The sequence below is a fragment of the Equus caballus genome, chromosome 11 (assembly GCF_041296265.1).
Source record: "Equus caballus isolate H_3958 breed thoroughbred chromosome 11, TB-T2T, whole genome shotgun sequence".
NCBI classification, from domain to species: domain Eukaryota; kingdom Metazoa; phylum Chordata; class Mammalia; order Perissodactyla; family Equidae; genus Equus; species Equus caballus.
The window spans coordinates 45,803,958-45,819,231 of record NC_091694.1 but is presented as its reverse complement, the minus strand read 5'-3'; the positions used below and the strand labels follow the sequence as shown (position 1 = coordinate 45,819,231).

Here is a 15,274-nt window from a genome sequence, read left to right as displayed (position 1 = left end):
CAGACCCGGCCACCTGCCGCACCCCTGGCCCCTCTGTCCCCGGGGTCTTCCAGCCCCATGCTCGCTGCCCGCGGCGCCGCTGTCCGCGGTGCTGATCCAGCGCAGGCGCCGCCATCGGGCCGTCCCGTCCCTGGTCCCCAGGGACTGCGGGGGGCGGCAGGCCCACAGGTACATCGCACAGGCCCGGAGCAGTCCCGCGCCCCGTTCCCTCCGCGCGCGCGCCGCCCCCTCACCCCCCCGCACCCCGCGGTCCTGACGTCAGCCTGACTGGAGCTGCCGCGACGCCGTCAGCAGCGCACGCCCCGCCCCCGCGTCTCCAGGACAACCGTGGCTTTCGATTGTTACTGTGGGAACCGGAGGTAACAGTCTACAGCCATGGTCGCCCCGCAGCACGCCCACGCGCCGCGCCACGCCGCGCACTGCCAGCCCGAGAAGAGGGAGACCTGGAGCAGGAGGAAGCGGGGGCGGCGAGTCCAGATCCGATGCGTCTGTGGGGATGGCGGGAGGGGCGGCGCAGGGAGGCGGGCTACTCCCTGGTTTGACTGCCGCGCGTTCACCCAGGCAAAGAAGAAAACACGGTCTGCGGAGTATGTCTGACCCTCCGCCTCAGTGACCGTCCTGTCCTCCTAGCTAAGGTATTGCAGCCAGGGGATGGTGAGAGAAGGGGCAGTTCTGGGTTTTGGGTTCTTTTTGTCTCCTTGGTGGGAGGGAGGCTGCTGGGACCTGGAGACAAGAAAAAATGTTGCCTCCTGGGGATTGAAGGGGATAGATGGAGGAAAGTTTTCCTATATACGCCACAACCTCATTCTACCAGGAACCCCTGAGTAGGCAGAGGGCGAAGAGTAACCCTTGAACCCATTTCCTGATGGAGTCACAGCCTCCCTGTATTCTGCTCCCCCCTCTTTCTACCTCTGAACCATGTAGGATGATAAGAAGGGTCCCAAACCCTCAGGAAGCCGATGGGCTAGTAAAGTTAACCTAAAGTGTTGTCTGAACACATTAGCATCCTTCCCTGGGTGTATCTCTGGGTGCTGGATTCCAATTTGAGACAGTGTCTCAAATTAGCCCTAAAGAGGGGTAGTGAATATCAGAGGGGCTGAAGTCTTGTTGCGCCAGTGAAGTGTGAGCAATGACCTCTTCAAAAACATTGTGTATGTCACCTGCCACCACCACCAACACCTGTTGCAGGGGCTGACTCTTGGATATTCAGTGCAGGATTTCCTTAGTGACAGTAGTGAGAATGGTTAATGTAACCGAGCCCTGCCGCCCATTAATCCAATTTTTCTTTACAGCTCTATAGCCCCTCCTTTCCTAAATTACTTCTAAGACAATTGGTGCTGGTTTCACAACTAATTAACGCCCACATGCTGCCTTCCTCCCACCCAAGGACCCTGAGATCTTAGATAAAAATGCACTTGATTCTGGAATCCAGTGGACATCTGTGGGCAGATCATAGTGTGTGCAGGTGGGAGTAGTGCACTGGAAAGCAGGAGGTCCAACCTGGCTTCATCATCAACTGCTTGTTATTTAAGGAGCCATGTTGTTTCTGAGCCTTTTGTAAAATGAGATAATAATCCCTCCTTTTTGCAGGCCTGTTGTGAGGATCAAATAGGATCATCTAAGTAAAAACCTTTGAAAACTGCAGAATGCTATTTCCATCTCAAGTATTCTATTAGGCTACTATGACTTTGTGAGAGGGCGGTGGTGTTGGGGAGACCCTAGATGTGGACACTTAGGCAGAGTGAAGAGAGGAGGGGGGCACATCTGACCAGAAGCTCTAGGCCAGGGGCTTTTGAGGGTTTCTTTGCCAAGGGACTCCCTCTCTCAAGAGCTTTAGGAATCTAATGTGGATTGAGAGGTAGAAAACAGAAATGGTAGGGTTATTCTGAAAAGAAGAGACCAACTCTTTTGCAATTTGAACCCATCTGGAAAAGGTGGTCAGAGGGGAAAAAACCAGAGGACCGACTGTACAATGGTAAGGTTTTTTAGTATCTTGGAAATCATTTAGTGCACCCCATCCTCAACCTATTTTATGGCTTAGGAAGGTGATGTCCAGGCAAGATATATAGCCCAATAGTAGTGAGTGGGGCCTCTCTGCTCATCTTCCATGGTGCAGCAGAGAAAACAATGCTTAGTGAAGATCAAGAATATGAGTTCTTGGATCTGAATCCAGCTTTGGGTAAGTTACCTAGCCTCCTGGTGCCTGTTTCCTCAGTTGTAAAATTAGGTTAATAATAGTATCTACCTCATGAAGTTGTGAGATGAAATTAGGCAACTCTAAAACTTCTGCTTATCACGTTATCTGCCGTAGCTATCACTCAGAAAATGATATTCCTCTTTCTATCCTCTAGACCTCATTTTCCTTAGTTATAAATTGAAAATGTTACATCAATGATTCTTAAACTGGAGAGCTCACTTCCCCTCCCTAGTGGAGTGCCTGAGAATCTCATGGGGGCTTTTTTCAAATAACACAGTTACCAGAGACTTACATTCTACTCTCTAAGTCAATGGTTTTCAAATCTTACATTGCATGGGAACGACAAGGGACAGTTTGTCAAAATGCACATTCCTGGGTCCCAGTGATTGACTCAGTAGGTCTGGAGTTGATGCCAGGAATCCAAGTTTTAACACAATCCTGATGCAAGTGGCCAGTAGAATCTGTGTGCATGACAGTTTGTCAAAATGTACATTCCTGGGTCCCAGTGATTGACTCAGTAGGTCTGGAGTTGGTGCCAGGAATCCAAGTTTTAACACAATCCTGATGCAAGTGGCCAGTAGAATCTGTATGCGTGACAGTTTGTCAAAATGCACATTCCTGGGTCCCAGTGATTGACTCAGTAGGTCTGGAGTTGGCGCCAGGAATCCAAGTTTTAACACAGTCCTGATGCAAGTGGCCAGTAGAATCTGTGTGCGTGCTTGGGGGTGGGGGGCGTAGCCTCGATCCTCCAGTGTTCCTAGAGGGCATAATGGGAGGTGATATATCTCTCGCTGGGAACCAGTGGACCACATGATGTTTCCTTCTAGCCTGGACGTTTTGTGATTCTCAGGGGGAATTCTCCTCACCCCAAGCATGAGTTCTTCTGTTCCACCTAATAATGCTCTGCTCTACGCTCACTCTTCTAATTTTAAGCCCTGGCCTAAAATGCATCCCCCAATATATCTTCCCCTCTCTCCTTTAATCTTCACAATGATCTCAAGTGGCAGCAGCTGTGTATGTAACTCGTCATCATTTTCACCTCTTGGGACCTTGCTAAAGGGGGGCAGCCTGTGATTGCCGTAAGGGCAGGTGAGCCCTGAACTGCAGATCCTCTGCATTGTTATGAACTGCTTATTTCTAGAGAAGCCAGGAATCTGAATTTTTGTGTAAAGTTCCTAGAATCCTAAATACCATAAACCCAGTTTTTTCTAAAATTCTATGGGCCAAATCCAACAGATCTGTAGGAGTAATCCAGTCCATTTCAGAGTCTCCTCCTTTTGCCAAGGAAGGAATCCCTTTACAACACCAAGAGCAAGGCAGAGGGGCCAGCCCGGTGGCGCGGCAGTTAAGTACGCACATTCCACTTCGGCGGCCCAGGGTTCGCCGGTTCGGATCCCAGGTGCAGACATGGCACTGTTTGGCAAAAGCCATGCTGTGGTAGGCGTCCCATGTATAAAGTAGAGGAAGATGGGCATGGATGTTAGCTCAGGGCCAGTCTTCCTCAGCAAAAAGAGGAGGATTGGCAGCAGTTAGCTTAGGGCTAATCTTCCTCAAAAAAAAAAAAAAGCAAGGCAGAGGCTGACTGCAGCGAGGGAGAGCTTTCCCCCACCTTCACTTTCTGCTGTAAAGGTCCTAAACCCAGTAAACTGGCTCTGTCTGGGCAGGTAACTCCAGCTTTTCCACCTTGGACAGCTGCTATCTGTAGTGAAGAACTCAGAATTTTGTGTAATTTAAGGGCTATTAGTCTGGTTGTCTCAGAATGAGCTTGACTATTTGCGCTGCAGCCCTTAATTCTAATTCCTGCTCAATTACTAAACTCCCTGGGGGCAACCATGCTTGCTGGCCTGTTCTGATCTTCCGGAAAAGGAACAAGCTGGTGAGCCTGCAGAGGCAGGGCTGAAATGAGAGAGCAGGGCCAGCAGTGGGTGGGAGTAACTGAAGTTGGGGAAATGGCTAAAGTAGGCAGTCTCTAGAGTGCCTAGAACAACTCGCTGCACTCTCAAACCAGACTGCTTAGGCCTTGGCTGTGATCACTACTCAGTAGCATCAATCTAAGAAACTCTGTAAATGGGGTCAAGTTTGGGAAAAGGTTTCTTCTGTACTGTCTTTGGCCTTCATCCAAGGTCTAGCACCATCCTACCCTTCCAGCTCAGTTCAGAGGGGCTAAGGCAGTTAGAGAGAAAGCAGAGAAAACAAGAAGCCAGGGTTTGACAGAAGGCCAGCACACAACTCTCAGGGATCAAGACAAAGGAAGCTTAAACTCAGTGAGGCCTAGGCAGAGCCTTGCCAGGTAGTATCTTCCTAAAACTTCTCAGATGTAAATTCTTCCCTGATTCAGCCACCGTGGCCTCCTTTCCTTCAGCTCGGGACTTAAGACTTCACCAAAAATGTGCAAGTGTGTATGTGCACACATGGATGAGCTTGTCCTGGGAGCTCATAACTGGAAACACCTGCCTGCTTGGTGCTGTCCTGGAGGCTATGTGCACAGCCAGGAATCCAGACTTCTGTTATAAAATGGTTTTGCTGTGTGTAGCAGGAAAAAGATGCTCAAAATCCAAATCACCACTTTATTGTGTGGCAATCACAGTGGTGCCAGTCCCTGCTTTTCCCATGCCACTCTCCACTCATCCAGGGCTCCAATGGCCTTTTTCATGTCTGAGTATCAGATGCCAAGGTCAAAGCCCATTAAGGCCTCCTGCTCCCTTTTCTTGATTGCAGATCTGGGTTTATAAAATTTGGGTCTTTAAGAATTGTATTTGTCTCTTAATTGGTGATGGTAAGGAGCACTAACAGCCGTGGAGGTCTCGAGGCAGGGAAAGGGGAGGTCAGGGATTAGAGAGCTGCCCCAAGGTCACGTGTCCCTACTGAGGGGGGAGGGGGAGGGGATGTAGGGGCAGAGCATTTGTTGATCTTTCACTCTGCAAACTGGTCCAAGAACTTGAGGTAGGCCTGGCGCTGAGGCACAGCTGCTGGAATGAAGTGGCCACCAGAGTGGGTGACAGTGATGGCTCCAGTGAATCGGCTAGCCAGTTGCACACTTTCTTCAGAAGGGATGACACGGTCGGTGTCCCCGAAAACATGAAGTGAAGGTAATGACAAGGGGCCCAACAGGATGGATTCCTTGAGGCCAAGGCCCCGGGGACAGAAACCAGATACCAGGATGATAAACCGTGGCAAGGGGAAGCGGGGATCGCCGGCTTGGCCAAGGGCGCACACAACAGCCGCTAGCGCGGCCCCCTGGCTGAAACCAAGGAGCCCATCAAAAGGTCCCAGCTGGCTGAGTGCCTGTGCCACCGTTCCCAGGGCTTCCTCCAGACCTCTGCACACTGTAGGCTCCTTCAGTGCGGAGAACACGTCTGCCTCCTGTTCTGAAAACCACCAGCCTCGAGTCTGCTCCTCCGGAGGGCAGGGCTCTACAGCGATATGGGAAGAGGAGGGGGAAAGAAATGAGAAAAGGAGGGAGAATTTGGGAATGACAGGGAAAGAGAGGCGCTGAGGGGAGAAGAAAGACTGGGGGAAATGAGCTGGGGAAGAGACTGGCATGGAGGGAGGCGGAGGACAGACCACGGCGGAAGCCTGGAGGCTGGGATGGAAGCGACGAAGGGTATGGCCAGAGAGAAGCGAGGGTGGGAAGGATGAGGCGAGGGTACCGGGTGGGGTATGCTGAAGGGTGTCATGGGGACCGGGCAAGACAGAGAAGACTCGGGGCGCATTTCCGGGGCAGGGCTCGTCTCACCCGAGTCGGGCCCGGCGCCCTCGGGGCCCGCTGCGTCCGAGACCGGGTGCGGGCCGCTGAGGCACACGAGCTCGGCGCGGCCCCGCAGCGCCTTCCGCAGCGCTCCCGTCTTCTCGCGGAATCCCCGCTCGCTCTGCCGGAAGCCCGCCAGGCCCAGCACCCGCAGAGGTCGCGGCGCCGCCATCATGAGCGGCAGCGCGCCCCAGGGGCCGGAAGCGGCCCTTCCCCGAGCGGAAGTTGACTACCACGAGGGGTGGGACCACAGGCCACACCAGCCTGAAGGCGGGCCGCGGAGCGAGCGGGCGTTCCCATGACAACGGGGAGGGGTCGGGCGGCTACCTGAGACCCAGGAGCGTCTCAAGGGGCGGGCGGCGCCTCCTGCTCGTCTCGGCAGCTGCAACCCTCGCAGGCCGCGGCGGAAGAGGGGCCCGTGGGCCCCTTCTGCACCTGAGGTCGCAGACTTTGGTCAGGGTCCCTCTGCTGCGACGTCCTCCACCCCGCTCCAGTGCATCACCCCGCTCCAGTGCATTTCCCGTAGCGACCGCAGGGCGGCGGCCTCGGCTCGCGTCGCCAGGAAGGCGGCCAGTGCCGCGGCCGCGCCCAGCTGCGGCTTCCCTGCCTTCCTTGGAGTCCCCACCTCCTTCCCCACCGTCGGCCGGCCCTGGGCTTGGGGAGCCCGGTCTCGTCCGTGGTTCACCGTCCACGGTCCCAAGGAGCTGCCGGCGTAGAAGTCCATGGGGTAGGGCTGCTGCCAGGAAATGTCCCTCAGGGCCACCGCCGCCTAGGGGAGGAAAACCGGACAGTAACATTTGCCAACATTTTTCTGCATACAATTATTTAATTCAATCCTCAGAAGGGCCTACGAAGGTCTTATTATCCCCATATCACAGAAGGAAATATGAGGCTCAGAGAGGTTAAGGAACTTTCCTAAAGCCACATAGCTGGTAAGTGGCTCAGCTGTAACTAAGTGCTGCCCACCCACCTGGCTCCACTTCAGATCCCTCCCTTGAGAGAACCAGGTGCCAAGCCCACTCTCTCCCAGGAATTTTCAAAACTTGGTGTTACCTCATAGGGTGTCAGCAGCGGCTTGGGGAAGGCTGTGCCCCAGTCAATCGAGAGGCGTGGACATGCCACCTGCACCCACCTGGGAAGGGAAGTCAGGTCATACCCAAAGGGGCTTCTCCGCTCTCTTGGGCAGCATGCTGAAGAACATGACTGTGCTCCCAACACACCCAATGAATGCTCACTATTAATTCTAAAGTAAAGACTGTCACCTACTGCTGTTTAGAATAACACTACAGTGTTGCCTCTTTTCTCCTGTGTCCTCCACTGACTATGAGCTTTCTGAGGGTAGGGCCTAGGCAGCTCATTTGTGATAGTATCCCCAAAACAAATTTGGTGCCTGGGACCGTGCAGGTGCCAACCACCCCTCAAACTCATCTCACACAGAACGACTATGACGTTGCGGTTGCCTGTGAGCCCCGAAGCCAGACAAAGTAGGTAGGACCCACAGCCAAGGGGAGCCCCTACTGGATGAGTGCTCTGTAAACATGAAAATTTCATGACCATAGAAGCAATTGCTACCGACTCCAGCCTTCAATATGCAGGACCCAGATTCCAAGCTACTTTAGCCAGAGTCACAGGTAAAGTTGGGAAACTTACACATCCACCTCAGGAAGTAGGCTGAGCTTGCTGGGGAAGATCTCAGAGAGCAGCAGCCTCACGAAGGGAAGTCCCAAGGCTCGGAGCCGAGATTCCAGGTGCTGGTGGGAAAGGGAGGCTGAGCTGGGGTCACTATGATCAAGCAGCCAAGACTAAATCCCTTAGCCTACTGACTTTCCCAGCTGCGGTTCCAGTCAGGCCCCTCCTCCAGAGGCCATCCCGAGCCCTCTGACCTCCAGAATCTTGGGGCTGCCTTGGCGGCCCAAAGTACCCAGGATGAGGCCCCAAGATTTAGCTGAGCGGGCAGTGGCTATGGCTTCTTGGCGGTTGACCTGCATGCGCTGGTGGTCATAGTGCTCTCTGGACAGGACTTTGCTATATGGGTCATATCTGGAAAAGAAGAAACTGTCAGGGTCCGGTAACGGCCACTCACAGGACATGTGCTGTACACACGGCTCTCTGACTCAGCCCCTTCGTCTCTTGAACCTTCAGGCTCCATGCGGGTAATGAGGACCACAGGCAAGAACAGAGATTGTCGTGGGGAAGATCAGTCCCACCGCTGGAGCAGGCAAGAGTGGGAGACAGTTTTAGGATCTTGATGGGAGTCCCAGGGGATGGGTGGGTACTGGGCAGCAGCAGCCCCAGGTCTGACCCCCAGATTTAGGACCTAAGTGCTTCCGAACCTGAGGGCTGGGGGCCATTAAGTGGCCAGGGAATGAGGAAGTTTCAGCTGACTGAGGGCCTCCGTGGCAGGGAGTCCCACCCCCTCCCCAGCTGGTCAGCCGGTCTCAGCACACACCGGTAAGCGGGGACACTGGGGTTGGCAATCATGACAGACTCCAGATGGAAGCGGCCATCTCCGAGGTATCTGCAGTGGGTAGAAAGGCGGCGATCAGTGGGGGATGGGGCAGCAGAAGCAGGGGCTGGCTTGGAGGTCCAGAAGACTGAGTTCTCGGCTGCCTGTGCTGCTGACGTGGTGCATGAACTGGGACAAGTCATCATTTCACCTCCTGAGGCCTTGGGTTGTTTACATGTCACATAAGGAGTTTGAATTAGATGACCATAGGGCTCCTCTAGTTAGCTAACAGAGAATTTAAGCACTGCCCCATCCCAACCTTCCTGGAGGAAGAGTAAAGGGGCAGCCAAGGCCATGGTCAGGCCACTCGGGGCCCTAGAGACCCTAACTTGGAGGTGAGGCGACAGATTCTCCCTCACCTGGCTCAATATAGAGGTGGGAAGTCGTGTTCAGGGTGTCATTTATGCTGTACACGATGTTTCAGGGTATACACTGGCTACTGTCTGCCCAAACTAGCTCTTGGGTCGTTTCGGAACTGTAACAACAGCCACTGTTTATGGGACTTGTGCCTTCTGTGCACCAGGCCTGGGTTAAGCACCTGACGTATGACTTCACTCAATCCTATCAAATAATCTTCAAGCTACTATAGTATCCCCGTTTTACAAAAGACACAAAAGAGGTTCAGAGATGTTACGAAACTTGCCCAAATTCACACAGCTATTAAGCAGTATATGTGGGAATTAACTCCAGGCTGAACCACCAGGCTGTACCAAGCACGCCCTAGGAGATGCTGCCCCTAACAGTACCTGCCCAGGCCACGGAGAGGCCGGAACATGGAAGCCAATATGCCATGGCAGCTCCTTCTCTCTTGGAGATCACACTGAATTTTGTTGAATGGTCAGCACTCAGAGTGTCCCTCCCGCCAACACACACCTTGAAGCCCCCAAGGGTGGGCATCTATGAGCTCAGAGTTATGCAGGTACAGACACAGGGGCAATGCCCCTTGGGAGCAGGGCTGCCAGGTGTGGGCTGCGGAAGGCCCTGTCTAGGGCCAGGGGTGTCCTGTGTGAGTGCAGCAAGGCCTGTGGGAGGAGCATCTGCAGCCTCAGAGGTGGGGCTGAGTCAGGGGAGTCCCCCTCCCTCCTTCCCTGCCTTAGCAGGGCTCCCCTCCCCAGTCCCAGCTGGGGGAGCTGTGGGCTCTGAGGCTGGCTGCATTCACACAACATTAAGCATTTCCATTACCTAAAATAATTAGGCGGCAGGAGACACGCTGCTCCTGCTTGTTAGCTGTCCGGATGCTAAATTAATGGGGCTGCAGCCTGGGCGTGCCCATCCATCTTCTCCAATTATATTTCCACCATTTCTAGCCCACCCTCATCCCCCCATCACGGCCTCTGATTCCTGCCCCTCCTGGGCGTAGCCTTCTGCATGGTGGACAGAGCACTGGAGAGGGAGACAAGAAACCTGAAACCCTATTTGGTCCCCACCTTGCAGAGTGACCTTGAGCAAATGGTTAAGGAGCTTTAGACTCAGTTTCCTTCACTGTACAAGGAACCTCATGCTCCGTCCTAGGGTACATTTCCTGTGTCTCTCCGACTGTGCCCCCCATTTTTCACTTACACAACAGCCTCCACTTCTTTGGGCAGGTTGGGGGATGTGCAGCCCAGAATCTCCCCAGGGGACAGGGGTTTGCACTGTGGGACACTCACACGATACTCAGCTTTCAGCTCGTGGGCAGCTGCCTGTTAGGATAATGAGGAAAGGGAAGCAAGTGGATGGGGAGGGAGAGCCAGTGCCAAAGGACCAGCCTGGAGCATCCGACATGGGGATCCAGGAACAGCCTGGAGACTGACTGCTGTCTGTCCACTTACCTGCAAGGTTGACACAAACTGAATGGTGCTGACCAAGGCAAGGGCGCTGGCTGGGGGAAAGGTGAGGCGGATAGAGTCCAGGAGGTGGGTGGTGTCTATCCGGATGTCCACAAAGACATACAGCACCCGGAAGTCTTGGGCCGAGGTGTCCATGGGAACTGGGAGAAGGAAAGAGTTCAGGAGACTTTGTTTTGGAAGGCAGGAGGGGCAGACAGCCTGGCCCAGGGCCTGTCTCTGAGCAGCCAGGACCAGTGGTTTCAGCCTGGGAATAGAAGGAGGGGTAGGGGAAGAGGAGGGGTCATAGGTGCCTTCTCTGTCACTCTGCTGGGGGCCCAGCTGCTCTACCACCAACAGCCTTTCAAACCCCCGCATCTGGGACAGCAGCACAGTTTCCAAGGCAACCAAATCCAAAGGAAAGATTCACCTTCAGAGCAGGAAGGCCGAAGCCATCCCAGAAACCAGGAGGTACCTGGTGCCTGCAAGCAGGACAAGAAGGCACTGTGATGGAGATTAGCATGCTGTCCCGCAGCTCTGCCAGCCCTACCAGGGTCCAGATGTCCTGGCCCACCATACCCAGACAGCTGTGGCCATAGTGCACCAGGAAGTCAGCTCCCAGGGCCCTTGCAGTAAAGTCATCCACACAGCAAGCCCCGTAGGTCACATCACCCATCACCATCACTTCGGCCTCTGTGAACCTGTGGGAGTGGAAAAGGGTGGAGGAACAGTGGGACAATGACATGAGAAGTGAGTTGAGAGAGATGCCTAATCCTGTGGAGGTATCTTGGGGCCCAGCTCCTCTCCCAGTCCTTGGGTTGGCAGCTGCCACTTCTGCCAACAAAGAGTAGGAAGGGCCCAGCTGCCACCTCCCCCAGCCCTGGCAGCAGCTCCTGGAACTGTAGCTGTATGAGGATGGTGTCTGTGGTACCCTGATTCCTCTGTCCAGGCTCAGACTGCAAGAGGGACCCCCAGCCTGGCATACACAGGGTCAAACACAGACCTCCAACGCCCTGCCTCATCCCACCCAGAGCAGTGAGCATGTACATACATGCAAAGGTGCCCACTCCCACGCGCTGGCACTGTGGTGTGCGTGGGCATGCATGTGTGGATACAGGCAGCCTCCCTGTCGCCCAGACCCCCTGCTACCTCCCCACCCTTAGTCAGGGCCCTCTGTGCCCAGGATGGGGGGACCCGTGCACAGCTCCCCCACAGCACATGGCACTGCCCACACACCTCATGCGTCAGGAAGAGTAGGCTCTGGCCAGCACATTGCCATGGGATCTGCTGCCAGGCCTGAATCATGGGGGACGGGGTGGGTGGGGGAAGACCCCGCACCCCCTGAACTCACCACAGGAATGGAGCCAGAGAACCAGCTCTTCCCTGAGAGACCCACCCCTGGGGCCTGGAGCCTGGCTCAGTGGCTGAGTTCTCCCCATTCCTCTCCTGGGGGTGTGGCGGGGAAGGCCGAGCTACTGCCAGTCAGGAGGGGGCCCTCCTCCTCCCCCTTCCCCAAAGCAGGCTATGCACAGAAGCAGATTATTCAGCTCCTTTGAATGCAGCCCAGGCGTCTGAGTCAGAGCACTTAATTTTTTATAGATTAAAATGTATGCAAATTGGCCTGCGCCCCAGAGAGCATCCCCAAGGGGCAAGAGGGTGGGAGCTGGAAAGTGAGTCTGTGCCAGCCGCGGGATGAGGAGCAGAGTGGGGGGAGGGCAGCAGCAGGGAAGTGGGCGGTTCCCATCACGAGATGACCTCCCCTTTCTTCATTCGCCCTCCCCGTTCCCATGCTGCTTCCAGATGGCTGAGAGCTCACCCCTCTCCCAAGGATGGCTCATTGTATTGAAGAAACTTAGAGGAGGGAGGTAGAGGAAGGAATACCATCTCCTAGGCACTTCTCCCTCTGCCAAGCCCCTCCTTGCCCTACTCCTCCAAATGTGCCAGAAAAGTTTCCCCTTAGCCAGACACTGCGCTAATGGCTCAGCCCTTTCCAGGGTCTGGTCTGAGGATTCTTAGGTTTGTCCTCAGCCCCACCACCTGCTCTGGACCCAACTTTGAAGATACTAGAATTGACTCATTCCTCTCTCCCAAATATTTTAAGGGAGGGGAGATTTATACAGACAAGCAAGGAACTCAGCAGGCTGGGAGTTTAGTTTTGGGTTTTTCCCTTTGTGTGTATATAGTTGTGGGAAGGGATAGGCCAAGGTAGAGGTCCAGAAGGCAAAAATGATGCCACCAGGCAGAGCTGTAATGGGCATAGGGAAGGTCTTGGCTCAGCTCCCTCTCCAGTGCCCCAAGCCTCACCTCTCCAAGATATCCACAATGGTGCAGGCGAAGAGGAGGAGGCCTTCAGGCATTTGCAAGGCCACTGCAAGACAAGAGCAGAGACATGAGAGCAGAGGGCTGGGAAGAGGCTGGGATGGGGGCACTGCCCCTGGCTGGCCCAGTCAACCTCTCCACCCCAACCCCAGCTCAAAGTTTGGGGCTCACCCTTCTTGGCCTGGGCCTGTTGGATCCTCCAGATGGTCTTGGGGATCTCAAAGTTATAGTTGGAAGGCAGGACTCGGATGGCTGCCTGCAGCTGGGGGTTGTTCAGGATCTCAGGGGGGATCTGATTGGCCAAGCGGCCCCGAGGGACTCGACCTAGGACAAATGCAAGGCCAGAGTCAGTGCCTGGCCTAAACCACAACCAGATCCGGTTGCGCTGTTAACTCCATCCAAGTTTAAGGCCCAGATCCCACATGTGAAGGGGGTTGGCCCAGACCTCTTCCCCACTGAGTTCATCCTGAAGCTGGAAAGACAACCAATTAAGCCAAGAGGAAATCTGCATAATTAATTTCTATGTTGTGAGATTATTGGGAATCAAAGACTTCGAGCCCATGAATGGGTATGGCTCACCCCTTACTTCAGGAGAGTAGAGGTGACACCAGGGGACTGAACTGAGAGGCAAATGGAAAAAATGTCCACACAACTGCTCCTTGATAGTGAACAACCCGAGTAAAACCAAGAGCCTAGCCAGCCCAACCAGCCTGGGAAAGTGTCCTTCTCCCCCAGTCCCTGAGAATACCCTGAAGTTCTGAGATCCTAGATATGAGATCTATAAGCAAACTGTTATAAGTACTAACTTAAAAGACTGCCTTCCTTACTCGAGTCCCACTGACTTTGTCTACACTGGTTAATTTCTGCCCTCTTCCCTCTCATTTAAAAAGGAAATAAACACCATACATTTAACTGACTTAACAAATTCCCTAGTCCCATTGTTGGACCCTGCTTCCCACCCCAGGAAGGACAGAAGGAACACACTCTAGTTAGGATGGGGGGCAAACAGGTAAGGACAGAAGAGTGTCCTCGGCCGTTAAGAGGCTAGCAGTCTAGTGGGGGCAAATGCAGGTATACAAGTAATTACAACCTCCTGATTAAAGGAGAAAACACTAGCGCTTTAGGAAAGCTGCAGCCCTTAGTCTGCATCCTACTCCCCACAATTCAGCTTCCCTCAACCTCCAGTTATCTCTTTAGGAGCCAGACAGTTCGGGAATGTGAGAAGGCAAGAAATCAATTTATTCAACGAATATTTATTGAGCTTGCACTATGTGCCAGAACTTCTGCTAGGGCCTCTCCCTACACAAGAGGGATCCTCCCAGACCTGACCTTTCACCCTCTATGTGTGGGGGTAGGTGGGCAGGTGGTGGTCGTGACAGTGCAGGGGAGAACAAGCATGACAGACTGGGACCCTGAGGTCAGATTTTAATGTTACCACTGCTATGGTTTTTGTTCAGTTGTTTCAAAGGCCTTGGAACAACCAGCCCAGTGTCCCTGGGCCCCTCACAGAAGCTCTGACAGCCCCACGTCCCTTGTGGTCCTTGAGGTGTGGGAGCTGCTAGTCTTAGCAGCTCAATTTGTCCCAAGGGTCAGTAGGCGCCTCCTCCTTTATGACGTGACTGTGATCTTCTGTTTACGTCAGTATCCCCCGGAAGACTGTGAGATTCCCGAAGGCAGGACTGTAGTCTAGTCCCTGCACCTAGCACAGGCCTGGCATTCAGTGGGTGCTCTATAAGTGCCTGGTGAAACCATGTGCCTCTTTCCTGAAAGCATTCGCTGAGGGCCCATTTGTGGAATGCTCGCTGCAACGCGCCTGGCTCCTTCCCTCCCCGCCGCGTCCGTCTTATCTGTGAGTCCTCATGTGTCTGGCTACCGGCTAGGGCCGGGGGGCAGCGTTTCCGGCTTGAGGACTACAAGCTCCTAGGAGGAGCTGCTCCCGATCGCGCTCTAAGGCTGCAAGAGAAAGACCGGTCCCCCTGGGCTCAAGTGACAGCCGCCCGGAGCGAGTGACGGCGAGGCCTCCGGGTCTGGCGGAGAAAGGCGCCGCCGCCGTTAAAGGGGGCTGGACCTGTCCCTGATATGGGGGCCATACCCCAAGATGCGACGTCCGGAGGCCGCAGCGCTGTAGCACCCACCTCTGCCAGGGCCTTTTTGGCCGCCGGGCTCCGCCACCTCGGAGACAACCAGCGCCGCCATCACCGGCCTGCCCACGTGGGGACCAAAAAGACAGCGCTAGAAGAACGCGGAGAGCCCAGACGTGGCGATCGAGCGCCGATTGGCCAGCGAGGGGCGGAGATTTGCTGGGCGGAGCAGCGAAGAAGAAGATAGGGGCGGGGCCATAACGGGCCGGATCTCAGACCCAAAGGTCGCGACTCTCGGGAGCCGCTGGTAGTCCCCAACCACCGCGGTTGCCATCTCTCGGCGACCCTTTCCTCTCCTCCTCTCCTAGCCGGTCCGAACCTGGAACTCCCGGACCGATGTCCCCTATTTGCCCGAGTTCTGAGGGCGGAGTCTTGTGAATGGGGATGCCACTAGGTCTTCTGTCAGCTCCCCTCTCCCCCCGACCCCGCTCCTGGTAAGCAGTGGACGCCGTATGGGTGGAGCCACATTCCCCAGCTCGGAGCACCCCGCTACCCGGACAGAAGAGAACTCAGTGCCCACCAGCCCAGCTCCAAGTTGAGTCTTGGTGGCAATTTCCG

At 54.7% G+C, this 15,274-nt stretch overlaps 2 protein-coding genes and 1 non-coding gene across 7 annotated transcripts; 1 reads left to right on the top strand and 2 right to left on the bottom strand.

Annotated features, from left to right (window-relative positions):
* The first annotated feature begins 319 nt into the window (after nucleotides 1-319).
* On the top strand, nucleotides 320-385 carry MIR132 (microRNA mir-132). Its single transcript, NR_032898.1, has one exon. It is a non-coding gene; the product is annotated as a microRNA mir-132 (primary transcript).
* Nucleotides 386-2,485: 2,100 nt separating this feature from the next.
* On the bottom strand, nucleotides 2,486-6,292 carry OVCA2 (OVCA2 serine hydrolase domain containing). The gene is made up of 2 exons (XM_005597655.4): nucleotides 5,934-6,292; nucleotides 2,486-5,610 (listed from the first exon to the last, which is right to left on the bottom strand). The coding sequence occupies exons 1-2, from the start codon at nucleotides 6,118-6,120 to the stop codon at nucleotides 5,111-5,113; spliced, it is 687 nt and encodes a 228-aa protein (XP_005597712.2). The 5' UTR covers nucleotides 6,121-6,292; the 3' UTR covers nucleotides 2,486-5,110.
* On the bottom strand, nucleotides 5,473-14,868 carry DPH1 (diphthamide biosynthesis 1). 5 transcript variants are annotated; one of them, XM_070227862.1, is made up of 14 exons: nucleotides 14,711-14,803; nucleotides 12,747-12,899; nucleotides 12,561-12,624; nucleotides 10,836-10,957; nucleotides 10,687-10,760; nucleotides 10,263-10,420; nucleotides 10,012-10,133; nucleotides 8,395-8,463; nucleotides 7,829-7,985; nucleotides 7,596-7,696; nucleotides 6,999-7,077; nucleotides 6,571-6,714; nucleotides 6,273-6,380; nucleotides 5,473-5,610 (listed from the first exon to the last, which is right to left on the bottom strand). In XM_070227862.1, exons 6-13 carry the CDS (start codon nucleotides 10,413-10,415, stop codon nucleotides 6,291-6,293), a joined length of 915 nt encoding a protein of 304 aa, XP_070083963.1. In that variant the 5' UTR covers nucleotides 10,416-10,420; nucleotides 10,687-10,760; nucleotides 10,836-10,957; nucleotides 12,561-12,624; nucleotides 12,747-12,899; nucleotides 14,711-14,803; the 3' UTR covers nucleotides 5,473-5,610; nucleotides 6,273-6,290. The 5 variants fall into 5 exon arrangements, with proteins under 5 accessions (XP_070083963.1, XP_070083962.1, XP_070083961.1 ...); XM_070227861.1 differs by having other exon boundaries at nucleotides 14,668-14,792; XM_070227860.1 differs by having other exon boundaries at nucleotides 10,687-10,738; nucleotides 14,711-14,786.
* Nucleotides 14,869-15,274: the final 406 nt, after the last annotated feature.